Source organism: Alosa pseudoharengus, unplaced genomic scaffold (genome assembly GCF_046254945.1).
Source record: "Alosa pseudoharengus isolate Yale_2024_CS ecotype anadromous, Long Island Sound unplaced genomic scaffold, YU_APseudo_1.1 YU_APseudo_1.1_scf_8, whole genome shotgun sequence".
Taxonomy (NCBI): domain Eukaryota; kingdom Metazoa; phylum Chordata; class Actinopteri; order Clupeiformes; family Clupeidae; genus Alosa; species Alosa pseudoharengus.
Window position 1 is genome coordinate 23,388,305 of NW_027468870.1, and position 21,103 is coordinate 23,409,407.

The following is a 21,103-nucleotide window of genomic DNA, read 5'->3' on the forward strand; positions in this document are numbered from 1 at the left end:
ATAAATTGCGTATCTCAACTTCTCCCCATCCACTTAAACTAAAACTCCTTGTAAATCACAACTCTTACATGCTCTACCCTTGTTTGCCAAAAATCTTCAAATTTTGTACAAAAATATGTGTTTTCTAAAGCCACACTCATTTTCATATTCTCTAAAAGGTCACAAGTAACAAAAGGATTCTTTGGTGACCCCTTAATGTACGTCTGTAATTGTATTGCACAAGTATACAGTACTAGCCTGGCCCCGCCCATCCTAGATCTCCTTTCAGCTGATGAATGAGAGATTAATTTAATATTGAGAGAGGAAGAGAGAGAGAGAGAGAGAGAGAGAGAGATATTATGGGATATTATGAGATATTATAGGGTCGAGGAGGCAGGTGATAGGCCTAGCAAGGTTAAAGACATACTGTTAATCAACTGGGAAAAAGGCAGAGAAGGATCTAGCAGGAGCACAGAAGGGAGAACGCGCATTATAAAAGGTAGTCAGGGTAGACAGGAGCTGGTGGTAGATAGTGCTTTTTTGTTGTGAAAAAATTAAAGACAAAATAAAATATAATATAGATGAGTTGTTTGCAATATTGAACCAACTTGTATGTAAATCCAAACAGTTTTGCAACACTGCCTATGTAAGCTATGCCAGTTTAAATCATATGAATCCTCTGACACAATAAGCAAGGTACAAAGACAGTAAGCAAGGTGGTTCAGTGAGTAGGCCTATTGTGTAATATACTGTTGAAGTAGGTTTACTCTTTTTTATAAGCTAGGTGGTCCGTGTTTTTTTTTTTAAGTGGTCCTTGGTCTGAAAAAGTTTGAGAAACACTGGACTATGCTGTTAGTGGTCCTGTATGTAATGGCGCTAGAGGCGGCTCTGGGGCTCACGGCCTTATGATTGCAGACAGAAAGATCCTGAGCACATGTTAGACGTGGTGGTGCCAGAGGAGCAGACAGGGTCTAATATGTGGCCTTTAGAGTGTGTGGGAAAGTAAACATGCAGAGTGACATCAAAGCAGTTAAACAGGTTCAGAATTTTCAGCAAAGTAAAAAGAAATTGTAATCAACATGTATACTGAAATACCAGAATGGATGGGTATACATAGGACTAATAAGTCAGAGTAGCTCAGATAATTCAATGATAAAAACAGAAGTCACTGTTGTTCCATTGATATATTGTAGTCCTTCAAAGGTTTACTGAACCTTTACATTTTTGATAATGACATTCATGAAAAGTAAGTTGGAAATACTTTTGAAAATAACTCTTAACTTGATCATAATAAAGGGTATTCTATAAGTGTTCCCTAAGACAAATTTTATTCCTTCATTTTCATTCTTTCCTCTAAAATACTAATGTATTAATAGCTCTTTAGTAATAATGTGTAATTTGTGGTATTTATTTGCTGAAAAATGTAATGGCATGATGATAAAACGGCTGAACTATGGATCACAAAATAAACTAAATAAAATGAAATCAGTCTCTTCCTCAGTCATGTAAGTTTATTTCAGGATTACCATTGTGGGGAAGCAAAATTGTCATGTATCATGTTTAAAGCAATAGCAATAGCACCCTCCTTACAGTTGAGATGATCTCTAATAAGACTAGTGAATCATATATTTGCTCACTCATATGCTAGCCAGCTGCTTTCTTTCTGTTCATCATTGTGTTTGTGTGTTTAAGCTTCTGAGTTATACCTGCTGTCTGAAAGCTGTATCCACACTGCCATCTTTTAGCATACCAAGTTATTGCGAGACATCTGCTACTCAAAACCGAAAACAATAAATGTGCTCCACTGCACACAACAGCTATGTAAATGTGTCCATTTAGACTAGCCAAAGCATTGGGCTGTGTCTTTTGAAAGCCGTCATGAATATTAGCAGGCTTTATTTTTCATTTATGTGTCCATTTGTAACACAGCTATGTAGCATCATGAGAGCTTGGTTTGAATTTAAATGCCTGAATAATTATGAAACTGCCAGAATGCCAGCTCTTCACAGAGGATAGAGGGGAGCCTGTACACCCTATGTTATACTGCAGGTGCAGTTTAAGTACAACTTAAGTGCAGGAAATAGAAAAGCGCAGCACTGCTTACTCAATGGATGAACCAATTTATCGATGAGCTGACGTCTCAGTCAGTCAGACCTTCATAGATGAAGACAAATGTCCGAGTCTTCAGGAAGTCATATTTATTGCATAAGAAAATGTTTACCTTCTTGTACCTACCTCAGTTACACATGGCTTATTCCATTCAGCACCACTCATTTGCATAAAGGCATTTGTCTTTAGTTGTTTGTTTTGTCTTCAAACAATGATTGCAGAATTGTGTGCTATTTCTTTCTGAAGACGAGATATAGAGGCACCTTTCCTTCAAGACAAAAAGGTTACCTAGAGCTCTCTTAGAGGTAAGGACAAAGTACAAAGGACCAATATAGGGCCCAATTCATTGAAGTGCTGTTTGTGGGATTGTACATCTGTCTCTATTTACACATTCCCCACTCTGCAAATTAACAGCATTGTCTGGAGATGAAAATGTCATTTGCTTTGCGTTTTATCCCACACACAGTATTCCCCAGTGTGCACACACTGTCAGCGGATATCACAAATCCCAGCCCTAATCAAATCTCTTCAGGGCTCACAGAGTAATGATATGAGAAACCATGTGTCAAGTCTCTCTGCTTGATTTGACACATCAGTTTATTTGAAGCTAGCAATGTCCACATGGCCCTCAACATTTGCTCACACAAATACTGTGATTTTGCAGCTTGTAGGCTACCTGTATTACTATGGTGGGATGTATTTAGCACTCCACAGACACTTAAGCTGAGACCAATCTGATGATGCATGGGTTTGGCTTGAGGAATATATATTTAAAGCTAAAAGTTAAAGTTGACCTGGTATTTAGCAGACGCTTTTATCCAAAGTGACATGGAATTGCATGTAGGTTTGGGAATTGAACTCCGGTGTCCGATTGTCAGGCAGTGAAATGCGAGACCGAAAAACAGAGGGCTGTTCTTGAAGAGGATGACAGAGATTTATCATAGACAGCTACCTTTAACCTTGAAATTTAAAGATACTGTACAACAAATTCATCTTAATGTATTGTTACCATAAAAACAAAAAATGGTCAAGGATTTAGTGAAATGGAATGTATTGTATTGAGAGTTTGTGTGAGCCCCTTTTTACTGATAAGTGGAGAAACACAGTGCTCCTCGCATTGTGGAGACAGTGGTAGATAATAAAAGATATTTCCTGATTCAAGGGAAAAAAACAGCAGGATGTTAAGAAATTGTGGCCATTTGCTACATATTCTGTACTTTAAAACCACACATTGGCTGTGTGTGCTTCTAGTTATCAGGGAGTGTAAACAGAGAGTGGATGTAATTCAGAGATACTATGTGCTGTGCGGGCTGGGACAGCTGCTGATATGACAACACAGCTAACATGTACTGTGCTTTGTTGGTGTGGCACAAAAGACCCATCATACTGTCTTGTAACAGGAAATCTCCACTGCTAATATGATCACCACATGAAATGATGTGACCTTTGTTCGAACAATCCATGTCAGGGAATGCCACTGTTGGTTATTTTCCATTCTAGCCAGACTTGAAAACTAGTAAATCTCTTTAGGGAAAAATGTCAACAGGCATTCTATACATAGCTATAAACCTACTTTTGTCAAAGTTTATACCGTTTGTGGCCATGGTGTGGCCATATGTTCTTTTATTTGGACAGGAAGTTACCACAGAAACCATCTGCTATTGTGAGGGTCATGAAAATGTTTTGCACAGAGAAAACATCAGGTCCTTACAGGACAAATGAATGTGTAAAATGGCATAAGATGTTAAACTGAATTCTACTGTACGTAGAAAATACTTACTAACAATTAGTGTGTTAAACAAGCTATCTTTAGTAGCATTACAATTCCAATGTTTTAACAGCATTGTTTCATCACGCCATTGGCATCTGTATGATATTAGCTTGTTAGTTTCAACTTTATTTTACTGATGCAGTACAGTAGAATATGCTATTAGCCTATATCTCATTGATTAAAATTGATGCTCATCTAAATCAACTGAAGCAGGAGGCCGGAAAAAGAAAAATGGCAGCAGAAATGGCCATTAAATGCAAAGTAAATAACATTTCTGGAACATATATAGCATGGGTTGTCAGCAAATGTATGAAGATATTTTCAAAAATACAGCATTCAGGAATTATATTTCACTATAATATGTCACCAAAATGAAAACAAAAAAATAAATTTGAACTTGAATGTATCCAATCCAAAGATTTCTGTACTTGAAATGGATGCAATTATTGCAAATTTCATTAGATAATGGCGCATTTACATACCTGTAATACATCCCTGTATGAGCATATAATAAACATAAACAGGGTGATAACACACAAAAGCTACTACCAATGCAATGTTATCGCTTATTTTCTAGCACTAGTAGGTATACTGTCACCGACACAGGCTCAGACAACAGAGAATCGGGTTAAATGGGTTTATTTCACAAACTGGCAGGGTTTAGTAAGTCCAATGGAAGGCAGGCAAAGGAGAAAACACTACTGAAGCACTGGAGTTTCAAGGTACAGGAGGTGACCAACAGCGAAGAGTCCAAACAATACTCACAAAAGGCCCACAGGAATCAACAAGGTCTCAACAAAGTTCGCACGTAACACTCATAAGAGCTTCCAGGTAGTAGGGGTGTGACTTTCGAAACCGACGTCTCGAATCAGTGTCTCGAAACACTGCTTCGAAACGTGGTTCAAAACCGCCATGTCATGTGACCACAGCTTCGAAACATCGTTCAAAATCCCCATGTCATGTGACCAAAGTTAAGTGAACCTCGGTGCATTTCACTGGTGTCGGCAGGCGTGCCCGCGCGTTCAATTAACAGTGTAGACTTATCTTAAGCAATAACCATGATGGTGTAGTGGTTAGTGAGAGTGTTTTTTGCACGGTAGCCCAGGCTGCTTAAATGTGGTTCGATCCCCGTTTGATTTGTAAGGTAGCCATATTGTTTCAGATCATATCTGTATGTTTTCTTACTTCATCATTAACCACACAGTTAATGATGAAGTCAAGTAAACTCTCAGAATGGTCAAAAATCGAGAGTTTTTATAAGAAGAAAGTGATTTAGAGAACACTAGTGGCAGCAATAAGATTCTCTTTATTGTGACTTCATGTGATCTCCCATCCAGTAATTGACCAAGGGCATGACTGCTTAGCTTTTGACAGACTAAACACAGGTAACACAGTGAGCCACGAACTTTAAAGACTACATCTCCAATACAAAGAATTTGACAGATTTGTTTCACCCTAAACTGCTCTGAGGTGTCGGAATTGTTTCGAAGCCTCGGAAAAGTTTGGCACAATTGCTTCGAACTTTTCAGTGTTTCATAAAGCCTCGCTTTGCCCATTCCATTCCCAGGTAGGAGTCTGAGTCTCTGGGGAAACCTTCTTCACGCCGAACAGGAATGAGGGGTTGCCAAAGACGAGGAGACTGGGGTTTAAGTAGGGAGTGAGGCTGATTGGGAACAGGTGCAGGTCATTAGTAGACTGGGGAGTGTGAACGAGTGAGGGGAGCTTCAGGAGAGTGAGCAGTGGGTGTGGCTGAAGGGGAGCCGGGTGTGGCTGTGACAAATGCCTTGCCAAAAATCACTATGAGACTCATTCCCCTACAGGCCAACTCTTCTGGCTCAATGACTATAGGGCCTATTTTTGTATTCAGAAAAAAGAATAAATTATTATATTTTACTATTTCAAACAATTTTACACGTTTCTAAATTAATAGTCTACAAGAGTTTAGGCAGCTATCTGGAATGACAGGTATGTTTATCTGTCCTTCACATGTTTTTGATGATTATAAGTGGTTTGTTTGATTGGGTGTTTTAAGCCCCCAACGTCATCTTCCAGGCAGCGCTGCTTGGGAGGCACTAGGGTTAGGGTTAGGGTTAAGGTTAGGATTATGTGCCTTGAAGTCGACGGTCGCAGCGCTGCCTTGAAGTCGACGGTGGGGGCTTAAAACACCATCAAGCATTTGATTGATGAGCATTAAGATCTCTAAACCAATAGGGCCCCATCTAGTAAAGTCAGCAGAGGGAAGTCAGATGCTAGCTAAGCCCTGTCCCTCTGTCATACCTTCCCCAGCCACCACACCATCCTCTCAGCCAGTTGGTTGCTTCTCACCCCAACAGTTGGGAAAACGGTGAAAGATGGCAATAAAGCAAAGATGAATATATTGATTTGGGTACAAAGTAAAACACAGTATATATGATATATATTTATGTGAGCTTTTTGTCAGTGAATACTTTCAATCAAGATATTTATTTGTAGTCTTGATGGGAAATTAATTCTGATGGGAATGATAGATCTGGGGGATGTGTGCCAGGAGCCATGTGAAGCTGGACTAATTGAATTTCCTACCTCTTGTCTATGCTACTGCCGGTGTCCTGTGGCACAGGGATTAGTCATGAGAAAAGCTTTGCAGAGCTCCATGTAAATGACTAGTCTGACAGGGCTTTAAATAGAAGCATCCCGTTTTCCCAGTAGGTTCCATGCAAATACATATTGTTGTACTGGAAAGATGTGAGTTTAATTATCAGAAGAAATCATGCTCTCTGGTGCTTACATGGAAAATTCTTGCAGGCTGCTCTTACTCCAAAATACACAAAGGTGCTTCAGGTATGTCTAAAAGCGTTTAGCCCTTGAAGAAATCCTATTATATTTCTTAACCATGGACTTATTACTGTCAGACAAGTTGAATAGAAAAGGCTGAACAATGCCCCTAGTCCTTGGCAGGTTTTTTTTCTCCAAGAAAAGGATATGTTCTGACAGCTCTCTAATTTGATTTTGTGTTGACCTACTATGCACTCTAGGTAGCTGATCTATGCTCTAATGCAGTCATCATCTCTCAAAGAAGTTGTGACAATCCGCTCAACCCAGGTCTTTCAGCAGCTCACTCATTAACCTTTTAATTATTCTATTCTAATTCTTGCTAACCTTTGTGTTTTCTCTTGTAGGCTAAGATCTTTATAAATTCCCCAATGGAGCAGGATGTGGAGAGCCCTGTTACAATCAGACAACCCAAACTGCCCAAGCAAGTCAGGGATGATCTACCAAAAAAACGTGTGGAAAAAGAACAGGCAAAAAAGAAGATCCAGAGATATGTGCGCAAAGATGGAAAGTGCAACGTGCATCATGGCAATGTTCGTGAGACATATCGCTACCTTACGGACATCTTTACTACTTTAGTAGACCTTAAGTGGAGGTTTAATCTTTTTATCTTTGTCTTAGTTTATACTGTAACATGGCTCTTTTTTGGTTTCATGTGGTGGCTTATTGCATATATCCGAGGTGATTTGGATCACATTGGAGACAACCAGTGGACTCCCTGCGTTAATAACTTAAATGGTTTTGTATCAGCTTTTTTGTTCTCAATAGAAACAGAGACAACCATTGGATATGGATACAGGGTCATTACAGACAAATGCCTTGAGGGTATTGTCCTTCTCTTGGTGCAATCAGTGTTGGGATCTATTGTAAATGCCTTCATGGTGGGTTGTATGTTTGTGAAGATCTCACAGCCCAAGAAGAGGGCAGAAACTCTAGTATTCTCTACCAATGCAGTCATCTCCATGAGGGATGGTCGATTGTGCCTGATGTTCAGAGTAGGAGACCTTCGTAACTCACACATTGTGGAAGCCTCTATCAGAGCCAAGTTGATCAAGTCAAAGCAGACAAAGGAAGGGGAGTTTATTCCCTTAAACCAAACAGACATGAATGTGGGCTATGACACTGGGGACGACAGACTCTTCCTTGTGTCACCACTTATCATCTGCCATGAGATCAACCAGCACAGTCCTTTCTGGGAGATCTCCAAGGCCCACCTGGCCAAAGAAGAGCTGGAGATTGTAGTCATTTTGGAGGGCATGGTGGAGGCAACAGGTAAGCATAATGCTTTACCATGCAATTCAGTGATAATCAGGTGGAGATAGATAAATATAATTTATATAAATTAAATATGTCATTACCTCCCCTTTAGTTAGTCTTTAGTAATGATGTGGAAAGTTAAATTAAATGGTTGGGAAATATTATTGAAACAATGTGGAGATTGTTAGATACACAAGCAGTATACACTTCCAGTAAAGGAAGGAAAATACGAATTCCTTATTTATTATTATACTTTTTAAGGGAAATCATACCAAAGCTTTACTGCCAATAACGTTGCAGAATAACACCTTTATGCACATGACTTTATGCACATCTCACTGACCTACAGTCTAACTTTATCAGGATTATTCCTGCATACTGAAAGGCAACTGTGTCAGTCAAATTGTATGTCACTTCTTTGTGTCAGTATGACAAAATGTTACATATATTCGATATGTGTCAAGTTAATTTGGCTACTTTGCTACTTCTTAATTTATTACTTTATTTACAGCCCCATTTCCAAAAAAGTAGAATGTGTAGAATGTAAATTAGAATAGAATAATCAAAATTACGTCAACCCATATTTAGTTGCAAAAAGAACATAACGGTAGGCAGCATCAAATGTTGGAACTTACAAATTGTATTTATGAAAATATATACACTAATTTTTTTTATTTTGATGCCAGCAACGCGTCTCAAAAAAGTTGGGACGGGGGCAACAAAAACCTGAAAGAATAATGCTCCTTGAAATGAAGTTGTGAAGGATTCTCTAGTACATATTATCATTAAAATATTCAGAGGATCCAAATAAATCTTTGTACACAAGGGGCAGGGCTGAACAACAATATTGGATGGCCATGATGTTTATGGTCTGTTTCAAACAGACCTGTTTCTGTAGAGAAAATCACTGCATAGACTCAGGAAACTACTGATTACCATTGACCGTGAACATAGTTTGACACTCCATCCACAGATGCTGGTTAAAACTCTACAAAAGAAGAAACCATATTTTTATTTTTAAAGGCCAGTTGTTTCACGGATCCAGGATACTACTGTATGCACCTTGATAAAGTTCCCTTGGCCTTTGGAATTAAAATAGCCCCACATCATCACATACCCTTCACCATACCTAGAGATTGCCATGGTTTTATTTCAGTTAGCCTATTAGCTGGTTTGATTTGCATTGAGCTCAATGAGCATAAAAATAAAACCAAGCCAATCTCTAGGTATGGTGAAGGGTATGTGATGATGTGGGGCTATTTTAATTCCAAAGGCCAAATTGCCCTTTTTACAATCATTTACAAAAAAATCCCCTCTTTAATGACAACATGAAAAAAGATTTCTACAAAGATTTCTACAAATTAATTAAAAATATATAATGCAAAATAAGCGATTGCATAAATATTCACCCCCTTCAGCACTAAGTAGATGCACCTTTGGCCGCAATTAAAGCATGGAGTCTGTGTGGATATGTGTAGATTTTTCTTTGCAAAACTGCTCAAGCTCTGCCAGGTTGGAAGGAGATTGGGTGTGAACAGCCCAGCCACAGATATTCTTTAGGATTGAGGTCTGGGCTTTGACTCGGCCACTCTAGAACATTCACCAATTGTTGTCTTCAAACCATTTCTGTGTAGTTTTTGTTGTAGACTTCGGCTCATTGGAGAGTAAATCTTCTCCGGAAATCATAGTTCCCTTGCAGGCTGAATCAGATTGTCCTCTAGGATTTTCATATATTTTGCTGAATTAATTTTACTTTTACCTTTACAAGCCTTCTAGGGCCTGCTGTCGAGAAGGATCCCCACAGCATAACGCTATACCACCATGCTTCAAATTCCGGATGGTGCGTTTTTGGTGATGCAGTGTTTGGTGTCCGCCAAAAATAGCATCTAGTCTGATGGCCAAAAAGCTCAATTTTGGTCTCATCAGACCAACAAAACTTCTTCCATTTGACCTTGGAGTCTCCAAGGTCTTCTGTCTTTGGGCAAACTTTAGTCAAGATTTAATACGAGCTTTGCCACTCATGCATAGTTTCTTCCATCTCAGCTGCTGAAGCATGTTGTCATAGGTGCCTTGGTGGCTTCCCCCACCATTATTCTTCTTCAACAGTCACTCAGTTTGTGGTGACGGCATGCTCTAGGCACATTTGCCATATTCCCTACATTCCTTAATGATGGATTTCACTGAATTCCAAAGGATGTTCAGTGACTTGATTTTTTTTTGTATCCATCCCCTGACTTATGCTTTTCAATAACCTTTTCTTTGAGTTGTTTGGAGTGTTCTTTTGTCTTCATGGTGGAATTATAGCCAGGAATACTGATTGACCAGTGACTGGACCTCCTAGACACAGGTGTCTTTATATTACTATACTTTAGACATTCACTGCACTCAGGCATCTCCATTTCACTAATTGTGAGACTATTAGCACCAATTGGCTGGACCGCTGTTGATTTAGATCAGTCACAAAAAAGGCCAAATTAAATTGACAAATATTCCATTTATTAAAGTAATAAAAGGGGAAATATCCAAGGAGGTGAATACTTTTTATAGACACTGTAATACTAAAAAAGAGTCTTCATAAAACCAAAACAGCAGCTGTACAAAATTGGTAACAAGAAGCAATTTACTGCAACACAATAGGATGATAATTTATTTTCAAATCTAAAATTTTTTAGAAATGTCTAGAATGATTTAAAGCAGCAGTAAGGGATTTTGACAAGAAACAGGCAATCTAACTACTGCAGGCAAACAAAAACTTTAGACACTGATTAAAGGCTCACTAGCTAGCTAACACATATCTTTTGTTATACCATGGTCTAGGTTGAAAAGGGTGTCGTTTAAAAAGTGATATACTACACCTATGAAGTAGATCTGGTAAAAAAAACTTTAATCGCCGTTCCATATCAATGCTTATGAATGGTAACTATAACAATGATAGTAGGACGGCGGTTGAGCCTGGAGGCAGGCTTTGCAACAATGGAATCAAAGTCAAAGTCAAAGTCAAAGTCAGCTTTATTGTCAATTTCTTCACATGTTCCAGACATACAAAGAGATCGAAATTACGTTTCTCACTATCCCACGGTGGAGACAAGACATATTTTACCAATTTTTAGTCCACAGACAAACATAACATTCAAGTAAACAAAAAAGTAAGTAGATAAGTAAATAAGAGGGCACATATAATGAAAAAATAAGAGCAGCAAAATTTGGTTGAAATTGTGCATAGACAGTCAATAAAATAAAATACTAGTGCAAAGTCAGGCCAATAAGAGGCTGAGGTAGTTCTGTTTGACCTAAGTAAGAAATAAAGTGGCATAGTGGTGCAAGTTATGTAAGAGCAGCAGAAGTGTTGTGTTTACAGGACAACAGCAACAAGTTGCAAAGTGTACAAGTGTGCAAGTGGAGTGGTGCAGGCGGCCATTGTGGGTCCAATGTCCAGGATGTTATGTAGCTGAGGGTGGAGGGGGGAGAGGAGGGAGAGAGTTCAGCATCCTAACAGCTTGGTGTATGAAGCTGTTGGTGAGTCTGGTAGTGCGGGAGCGCAGGCTTCTGTACCTCTTCCCAGAGGGCAGTAGATCAAACAGATTGTGAGCGGGGTGACTTGCATCACTCACAATTTTGGTCGCCTTGCGGGTGAGGTGGGTGGTGTAAATGTCCTTCAGGGAGGGGAGTGAAGCACCAATAATCCTTCCAGCTGTGTTCACTATGCGCTGCAGGGCTTTCCTGTTGTATTCAGTGCAGCTTCCGCCCCACACAGCGATACAGCTGGAGAGGATGCTCTCAATGGTGCCTCGGTAGAATGTGGTCATGATGGCTGGTGGAGCACTTGCTCGCCTGAGTTTCCGCAGGAAGTACAGGCGGCGCTGAGCTCTCTTCGCCAGTGATGCTGTGTTGGTGGTCCAGGAGAGGTCTTCACTGATGTGCACCCCCAGGAATTTGGTGCTGCTCGCTCTCTCCACCACAGCACCGTCGATGGTCAGTGGCAGGTGTTGGGTGTGACCTCTCCGGAAGTCAACAACAATCTCTTTGGTCTTGCTGACGTTCAGCAGGAGGTTGTTGTCCCTGCACCACGTGGTCAGATGGTCGACCTCCAACCTGTATTGAGTCTCGTCGCCCTTGGTGATGAGACCCACCAGAGTTGTGTCGTCAGCAAATTTCACTATGTGATTGTTGCTGTAGGTTGCAGTGCAGTCATGCGTCAGCAGGGTGAAGAGCAGCGGACTGAGCACGCAGCCTTGGGGGGCCCCTGTGCTCAGTGTGATGCTGCTTGAGGTATTGTTGCCAACACGTACTACTTGAGGCCTCTGACAGAGGAAGTCCAGTAGCCAGTTGCAGAGGTAGGTACTGAGTCCCAGTTTGTCAAGTTTGCAGATGAGTTGTTGTGGTATTATGGTGTTGAATGCAGAACTGAAGTCTATAAACAGCAATCTCACATATGAGTCTCTTTTTTCCAGGTGGGTGAGGGCTGGGTGGAGGGCAGAGCAGATTGCATCCTCTGTAGACCGTTTGGCTCGGTATGCAAACTGGAAGGGGTCCAGGGTGGGGGGGAGAATGGATTTGATATGTGACATGACAAGCCGCTCAAAGCACTTCATGATGATGGGTGTCAGTGCCACAGGGCGGTAGTCGTTGAAGCAGGATGGAGCAGTTTTCTTCGGCACAGGTATGATGGTGGCAGCTTTGAAACAAGATGGGATGATGGCTTGCTTCAGGGAAGTGTTAAAGATGTCTGTGAAGACATCCTTAAGCTCCCCTGCGCAGTCCTTCAGGGATGTTGTCTGGACCTGTTGCCTTACGGGTGTTGATAGCAGCAAGTGTCCTCTTCACGCTGTCGGCAGAGAGGCACAGGGGCTGCTCGTGTGGAGGGGGATGGGTCTTCTGTGGGCAGGTGCTGTTTTGTGCTTCAAAGCGAGCAAAGAAGCGGTTCAGGTTGTTGAGCAGAGGGATGTTGCTCTCGCAGCTCTGTGGCGCGGGCTTGTAGTCCGTGAGGGCCTGAATGCCCTGCCATAGGCTTTGTGCGTTCCTGCTGTCTTTGAAGTGGGTGGTTATCTTGTGAGTGTATTCCTTTTTTGCTTCCTTGATGCCACGGGACAGGTTGGCTCTCGCTGTTCTCATGCCAGCTTCATCCCCAGCTCTGTAGGCTTTGTCTCTGGCCCTCAGCAGCCTGAGGACATCCCCTGTCAGCCATGGCTTCCAGTTAGCCCGAGTGATGATGTCTTTTGTGTGGGTCACATCATCAATGCACTTGGTGATGTAAGAGGTTACAGTGTCTGTATACTCCTCTATGTCTGTCTGGTTGTTGTAAGTGGCTCAACTGTATCAACTGTAAACAGCTGAAAAAACTAACGATTTTAGCTCTAAAACTCATTTAGTATTAATAGTTGATTTCATATTTATTTATTTCGTAAGTGACCATGGTATAAACGAGATAATGCCCTTCGATGCGTCCATTATCAGTAATAAATAGACTTTGCGGAAGCACGCCTCCGCGTCGTCCATTTATTTCTGATAATGGACACCTCATCAGGCATAATCCCTTACTTGTTCATTGTTGCTGTTGTCATGGTATATGACACTATGCCATTGCTGCCCCAGTAACAGTTTCCGTTGCTTGGCAACAGTAGATGCTAAGTCTATTGATTGGTAGGCTACTATTTTTTTGGGAGCAGAGGATGACTGAAAATGAATGATGGAAAAAACACAATTTGACTTCTTTAAACTAGATTAGTTGTACGTGGAACTGTTGTATACCGATACACAGCCATGGGTATATCCCTTACAAACCCCACTCTCACTCATATTGCTTAAATAGAGTAGGCTAAGTGGACATTTGTGAACCCTTTTTGATTAGTTAATTTTTCATCATTAAGTTGACAGATGTGGATCATATCCATGGAAAAAATCCACATTGGTCTATGTGTGAGATATAAAATGTGTATATATCCACGAAAGTACTCACAGAAATCAAATCATATTCCTGATAGACTTGGAATTGTTATGTTGAACTGCCTGTAATACATTGCGCTGTAGTTTGTGAGGTTACCATGGCAACTGTGGTTGATGTGTGAGTGTAAGCAGAGCCTCATCTTTGTTGGTGCCAAAGTGAGAAGGCAGGAAAGCCCACTGCTGTTATATAACAAATGTTATCTAAACAGCAGGGCACACCAACCAATGGCTATGGTAATATTATTAGCCTTTCAGTGCCTTCTATTCCTGTTGAGGTAGGAGGTAACCACATTTTTTTTTTTCTATTAGTTGCTCTGTTTCTTTTTTGGACATCCATCAATCCATGTTCCATCCTAATGTAATGCAGATTACAGATATACTTACTTTTGTCAGGACAATGGCTGTGTTTCCAAATGATGTCTCATGAAGACTTGAAAGGTATATAGCCAATATCCTACTTGACTAAAGCTGTTTATTTTTCTACTTATTTTTCCCCAACTAATCTCTTAAAGAGTTCCCACACATTCTGTAAGATAATAGGCCGAATCCATATTTCTCAAATTGACCGTTCATTGTTGATTGTATTTTATATAGGTCTGAGCATGCATGAGATGACTGTTCTGCATGAATCAGATTTGAGCACCAGTGATCATTTATGATCATTCAGTGATCATTCTTGAATATCAACAAGGAATAGGCCTACTATACAGGTCAAAATAAAAAGCTCTCAAATGTACAGTAGGCTAAAAGAACACAATACCTCAATAAGAACACAATACCTCAATACTTAGACTGTGCTTAGATAGATAGATAGATAGATACTTTATTGATCCCCAGGGGAAATTCAAGGAGAAATTGGCTTAACATTGCCCATAGACAACCAGTGGACCCACACAGCACAAGCATGTTGTAGTATGCTTATGTAACATGCAAGTGTACTTTTATAGCACGCATGTAACTTCATTTTGAGCTTTGAATTAGTATTTATGTATTAATATCACTTATTATTAGGAATATAACGATACTCTCAACTCACGATTTAGTACGATTTTAGGTTTGCAACGCAATTTTCTCACGATTTTTTAACAGAAGAATCTGCAGACAAATTATGACTGAAAAATATTCCTTTATTTATATAAACTGAGAAGAATACAAGGTCTGAGCTCGTTGCCACCCAAATGTCCCAGGTAATGCGTATTTTGACTTATTTGGCACCCTGATGAGGTTGTTTTAAATTAGAATAATCATTTGACCAATCTGACTCCAATTTTACTATTATTACTAATCATTGTACTGATGTCTGAAATCAAACAAGTGAAATCAAAAGCAGATTATGACCTATTCAACAATTGCATTGCGATTATTTTTATTTTATCTCAAACATTATAATCTTCACACATTTGTATTGATTTACATCCCTACTTATTATCATTATCACTTGTATTTAGTTCTTTATTGACATTATGGTATGGTGATTGGTATAAATGACACCCAAGCCAATAGGAATAGCATTACTAAATCACCAACAAGCATAGCAGGGAAAGCAATGTAACAATTACATTAACACTGGTTAAACCAGTGCCCTTTGCTGCTGCATCTTTGTATGTCTCTATGTTTTTATGCCGACCTTAAACATATAAATGTTGAAATTAGCCACGGGGACCCTTTAGACAGCTGTGCTCAGCAGAATGGGATAACGTGAAAGGTTGTGTGGAATGGTGGGCATGTGAGGAGAGGAATAGCTGGTGGCACTTTTCATGGCTGACCTGTGTCTGTTACAAGGACTTTTTGACACACAACATCACATGGGGGGGGGGGGGGGGGGCAATGTGGACATAAGGTGCACAGAGCAATGTGCACAATGTGCACAGAGCAACAAGGACCATGGTGTAAAAGGGGAGTCACGTCTCCCATATGGAAGGAAGAAAAACAGTCCATGATTGGTATGTGCAGGGATGATGTTCCAGGACCCCAATGTGCATTAAAACAATCAAATAGTAGGTTAGCTATTTAGTTGCAGGAGTTGGTGATGGTATTCTCTATTCTGCCATTACGTACACAGAATAAAAACAAAATGTCTGCACCACCATTAAAAGTAGCTTTCCACTGGAAGAAAATGAAAGGGTGAACAGGATTTTAGGATCAACCTTTAATATATAATACAGTAATACAGTATTATATTATAGTATATAATTATGATGAGTAATACACTGCCCATTCTTAATGACATTTTTTGATAATTACAGTTGCCACTCATCAGTGGTAGCATATAGACTTAATATTGTGAAGGGTTTTTGATGAAACAGACACATCGCTGTGTTCAACCTGACCCTGAATAAGAGGCAAAGCTTACGTAAATGTGCTGGTTTTGGACTGTGGGTGTCTGCCGTCTCTGTTTACCTCAGGGCTGAAACTGTTGGTTTTGGTTAAAATTCGTATATCTGATTGTGTCAATGTGCTTCTTATAGCCTCTCCTAATCTGCTCTTCATAACAAACTAATAAGTCACGGAACACTGACCTTTTTGACAATGTCTGGTGAGCTCCTCTGGTCTGGTCAATGTAGATGCAGATAATAGTCCAGGAAAAAAAGGAAGATTTTGTTGCCGGTTTGTTTGGTTTCAGTAAATTTGTAAATGGAGAATTACTTTTGTGCACAGATCCACATACAGATATCACACTATTTTGAACTAGATGTACCGCATAGCGGTACAAAATATGACCGCCGCTCAGTCCTGTACATCCGTTCCGCGAAAATAAATCACACTTCAATTTGTCTCCATATTTTACTCCATCCCCCACTCTTGAAACTTGTGTGTATGCTTGTTTGGCATGCCTGAGTGTGTGTGTGCGGCTGCACAGAAAGTAGCCTACTGGTGCTGAAAAGGTGAATAGATTGTAGAATAGCCAAAGAAGATGTAGCATTGTTATAAAACCTTTAAAATCTCTAAACAATCACTAGTAGGGCAGTTCATCACAGTTCATCCATTGCAACTGGATTGATGAAAGGTCACTTACACCTGCAGGCTACATTGTATTTGGGAAAAGCAAAAGGTATCAGCATAATTTTATTTATTTATTTATTTATAAATAAACAAAAACATCTCTGTCAGTTCCATGCCGTTTTCAACAGCTATCAAAAACAAAGGTCATTTTTGGATGGATGGATTTTTTGTGAATGTTTCTTCTTCTAGGCTACATAAGATTTTAGTCATCCTTGGTTCATGTAATACTTTATTGTCAATGCACAAATTAAGTAACAGTAGTCTGAAACTTTATTGTTAATGCACAAATTAAGTAACAGTAGTCTGAAACGAAATGCTGTTTTACATCTAACCAGTGGTGCAAATAACTGACATGTCCAAATGGGCCTTGATGAAATGCGTCGCTAGACTGTTCATACACATTTTAACGGTCCAAAGTTGAAGAGCTGTTGTCCGTTATTGTTCGTGCAAATATAGGCTGATTCATGTTCCCTTGCATTGTTTAACCGAGCTCCATGGCTAGTCTGGCTTTCACCAGACCAAGCTCAATCTTTTAAGAAATCAAAAAATAAATAGCGGGCAGATCAGGCTGGGTTCACCCAGCCTAGTCCATAGGCACCCGATATTGTTTAATTCTCCGATTGAGATATCCACGCTCTGGCTATTCTAAATGCAAAAATGCATCAGGGAGTTATGACAAAACTGTAACTAACAAACTAGATCCTAATAGAAAGCTGTTAGCTTCCACAGGTAGGCTTATAAGGTAGGCCTATTTACAACATAAATTGTCAATAGGCTAGGCGCTGGCGACACAAATAAAATCTTCTTTGGAAACCACTGGCTTACGCCTTGCAGTATCAAGCGGACTTAAACTGCCATATCGTGGCGAAAAGTTGTAATAAAATTCACGCAGTTCCATGAGTCAAGGAAAGCGCGAATGAAGTAGCCACTTCTAAATGGGACCCACACAGTAGCTTATCGACAGGCCAATGAGTGTACAGTCACTAAATGTACACATAACCAAATTTTTTTAGAACCCCCCCCCCCCATGGATGAAATTCTATGAAACTTGGCATACCCCCAGAGAATGCCAGGTCAATCATACACATAAAATTTGGTGCAGTTCTGACATCTTAACTGAAGATAGGGGCAATTAAAGCAGAATAATATTGCATTTTCATTTTTTACCGGGGGGGTGCAAATCACAAATGAGTGATTATGGGCCAGGTTGATGTGGGCCCTTGAGACCAACATACCATAAAAGATTCTTCATCCTCAGTGCCACGGTTCAGGTAGTTATTTAGGAAAAACTGTTTTTTTTTCGGTTCGGGGGGCCCAGCACGGGGAGGGAGTGGCCCCCGGGGACGAAACAAAATTTTTCCGTAAAAGTCTAGTGGGGCTACATACCCACCAAATTTCATGTGCCCCGGTGGTTCGGTGTCCCGGGTATCGTTGACCAAAAATTCAGGAAGTAGATGACGGGAAAAAAAAAAAAACTTTGACAATCCCTATATGACCGCTTCGCTAGCTTCGCTAGCGGCGGTCATAATAATTTCATTAACAATGAAAGATTGACTTGGAAAATAACAGCCAAATAAACATTGACAAGCATGACCAGGAATGACTACTCTGAATAACTCAATTACTTTTCACTGTATTCCGCAGAAGCACTTTCAAGAACATTGTTCCTAATAGAACTCTTTTATCAGATCTCCCTGAAGTATCCCTATGTGGCCCATGAGATTTCAAGTGCTTAATTGTTTCATTATGGAATTGATCAGAACCTGTGACTTTGCTGTATCAAAATGTGCAGCAGTTGTATGTGAAAGGTACACAAAAGATCCAAAGAGCACTCTGTAAGTATCAAGTGTAGTAAGTACCAAGGGGAAAATCAAATCAAATCAGATAAGCATATCATTTTCTCAATGGAATATGCACTGTAAAGTGGCCTTTAGGGTGAAAAAGTATTGATGTGACCTAACTCTATTGCTTATTTTCAGAGGTGTAAAAGTCTGGCTTCAGAAAGTAAAAGTCCTGCCACATTTTTGTTTTAACCATTCACTTAATCAGCTGATAGTAGTAGCTGATTAGTACAGCTCTTAAGCCAGGTAGATCAGGTGATATCACCTGTGTGAAGTGCACAGGTAGAACCAATACATGGCAGGACTTTTGCTGTCTGAATCCAGACTTTTACATCTCTGCTTATTTTGAAGTTCTCTGCATTCTGAAGTTCAGCCAGTATAAGCACTGCTGATTAGCTGATTAGGCCTATGCTGTCTGTGTTGATGTAAGTCTACTGTGCCTCACTTTCAGGCCACACAATTGTTTCTTTTGCTCTCAATCTTGTAACTGCCAGCTCAGAACTAAGGCCGCATTAAAGTACTTCTGGGTCAGCCAATGCTCTCACAACTTAAATATTTCAGTGCTCACCATACTCCAAGAACTTAGTCATATTTGATTACTTGATTGATTACACAATATATACAGATTATATTCTCAAAAATGTACAGCTTTCACTAGGTAGATTGTTTTCAGATTTACTGCACTTACACCATTTGTTAATGTTTTTGTTGTACACAGAAATGATCGAACATCTGGACAGATTTACACATGCAGCCTTTGTACAGTGCATATTACAGTTTATACTAGATGTACTTTACCATATATGTTCGACAGATCCTGTGTAATGCTTCTGAACAATATATTTATTTATAACACCCTTCTATTCCTTGTTTTCATTAGGAATGACATGCCAAGCGAGAAGCTCCTATGTTTCCAGTGAGATCAAATGGGGCTACCGCTTCACTCCAGTTCTGACACTTGAGGATGGTTTTTACGAGGTAGACTATAACAGTTTCCATGAGATATATGAGACCAACACGCCTAGCTGCAGTGCTAGGGAACTTGCTGAGATGACAGCCCGATCCCGTCTCCCACTGACGTGGTCTGTGGCCAGTAAACTCAGCCAACAGGGGGTGCTGAACACTGACGAGCAGGAGAAAGAGGACCACACAGGCATGGACCAGACAGAGAGGAACGGGGACATCGCCAACATTGAGAGTGAGTCAAAAGTGTAGAGGAGGCCAGAGACTGGAAGCTGATACGTCTTTCTCACCCTGTGCCCAAAACGGTTGAGTCACCTCAACTAGTGCAGCATAGAGACCTCAAAAAGGCTCGAATCTATGTAGACACCCCATATAACAACTTCAACATTTTGCAACATGTATGGCCCCAAAGATTACTGAAATGATGCCTGGATGGGGACGTTTGGGCAAATGCATGGTCTCAAATATAATTTCTAAAGAAAAGTTATTTTCAGATTTTTAATTGAAAGATTAAAACCTTATATATATATATATATATATATATATATATATATATATATATATATATATATATATATATATTCTAGGGCATTTGAATTTGTATTTTTGTACATATGTTTCAATATAGGTTTTGTTGAAGCTGTGTGAATATTTGACAGGAGTCAGTTTGATACAAACACATTTAGACCAGGTCTGTACATATTTTATGCCTTATGTGATTATGCTTTTCTTAGGGTTTTCCAGAATATCTAAGCATGTACAAAAAACACTAATTGATTACTGTATAATGTACATAATGATCTTAGAAAATTCAACACAAGTCACATTCTCCACTGGATGCAAAATTGTTTATCACACCAACTGGAGGCTTTCTCCGTTTCTGAAAGTGTCTCTGATCTCAGCCTTGCATGTCTGGCTTAATATTACAACAAATTGTCTTGTGACCAGTGGCTTAAAACCCTACAGGGGTGTTTGGATTTTACAATCACAGTTTTCCCCTTTCTTACCTGTAGCCTTTGTGAGTTTATTGGTTTAATTTCTGCAATGCCCTTTAAGTTAGGATAAAATGTGTTGAGAATTTGTATTGCTCAATTTCTCTCTCTCTCTCTCTCTCTCTCTGTCTCTGTATGTTTGAATGTGTGTATTTTACTGTTTGTTCCTGTAAAACATATGATTGCTTTAAATACTGCAGCCCATTTCTAGACTCTTAGCTTTTCAAGGTTTGGTGAATAGTTTACTTATTTAGTTTTTAGAAAGACTGCTATCAGTCTGTATTCAGAGATTTTGGGCATCATTTTGCTGGCAGCCTTATAATAATTTATTTTCTAATGAAGAGCATGGTTTATTTGATCAAATGGTTCAAACTCCTCATCAGAACTGTATTTACACACATTCTTGTTTACCTTCTTGCTTGGCATGGACTAAA

General features: G+C 39.8%; 1 protein-coding gene across 1 annotated transcript; it reads left to right on the top strand.

Moving 5' to 3' along the window:
• The first annotated feature begins 7,041 nt into the window (after positions 1-7,041).
• Positions 7,042-19,929, top strand: kcnj6 (potassium inwardly rectifying channel subfamily J member 6). The gene is made up of 2 exons (XM_076274610.1): positions 7,042-7,942; positions 19,595-19,929. Exons 1-2 carry the CDS (start codon positions 7,042-7,044, stop codon positions 19,927-19,929), a joined length of 1,236 nt encoding a protein of 411 aa, XP_076130725.1.
• Positions 19,930-21,103: the final 1,174 nt, after the last annotated feature.

Bases quoted from the DNA above. Each gene is read 5' to 3' on its own strand.
- kcnj6 (XM_076274610.1), top strand. From the start codon at position 7,042: ATGGAGCAGGATGTGGAGAGCCCTGTTACAATCAGACAACCCAAACTG. The intron at 7,943-19,594 runs GTAAGCATAATG...TGTTTTCATTAG, and splicing joins GGGCATGGTGGAGGCAACAG to GAATGACATGCCAAGCGAGA.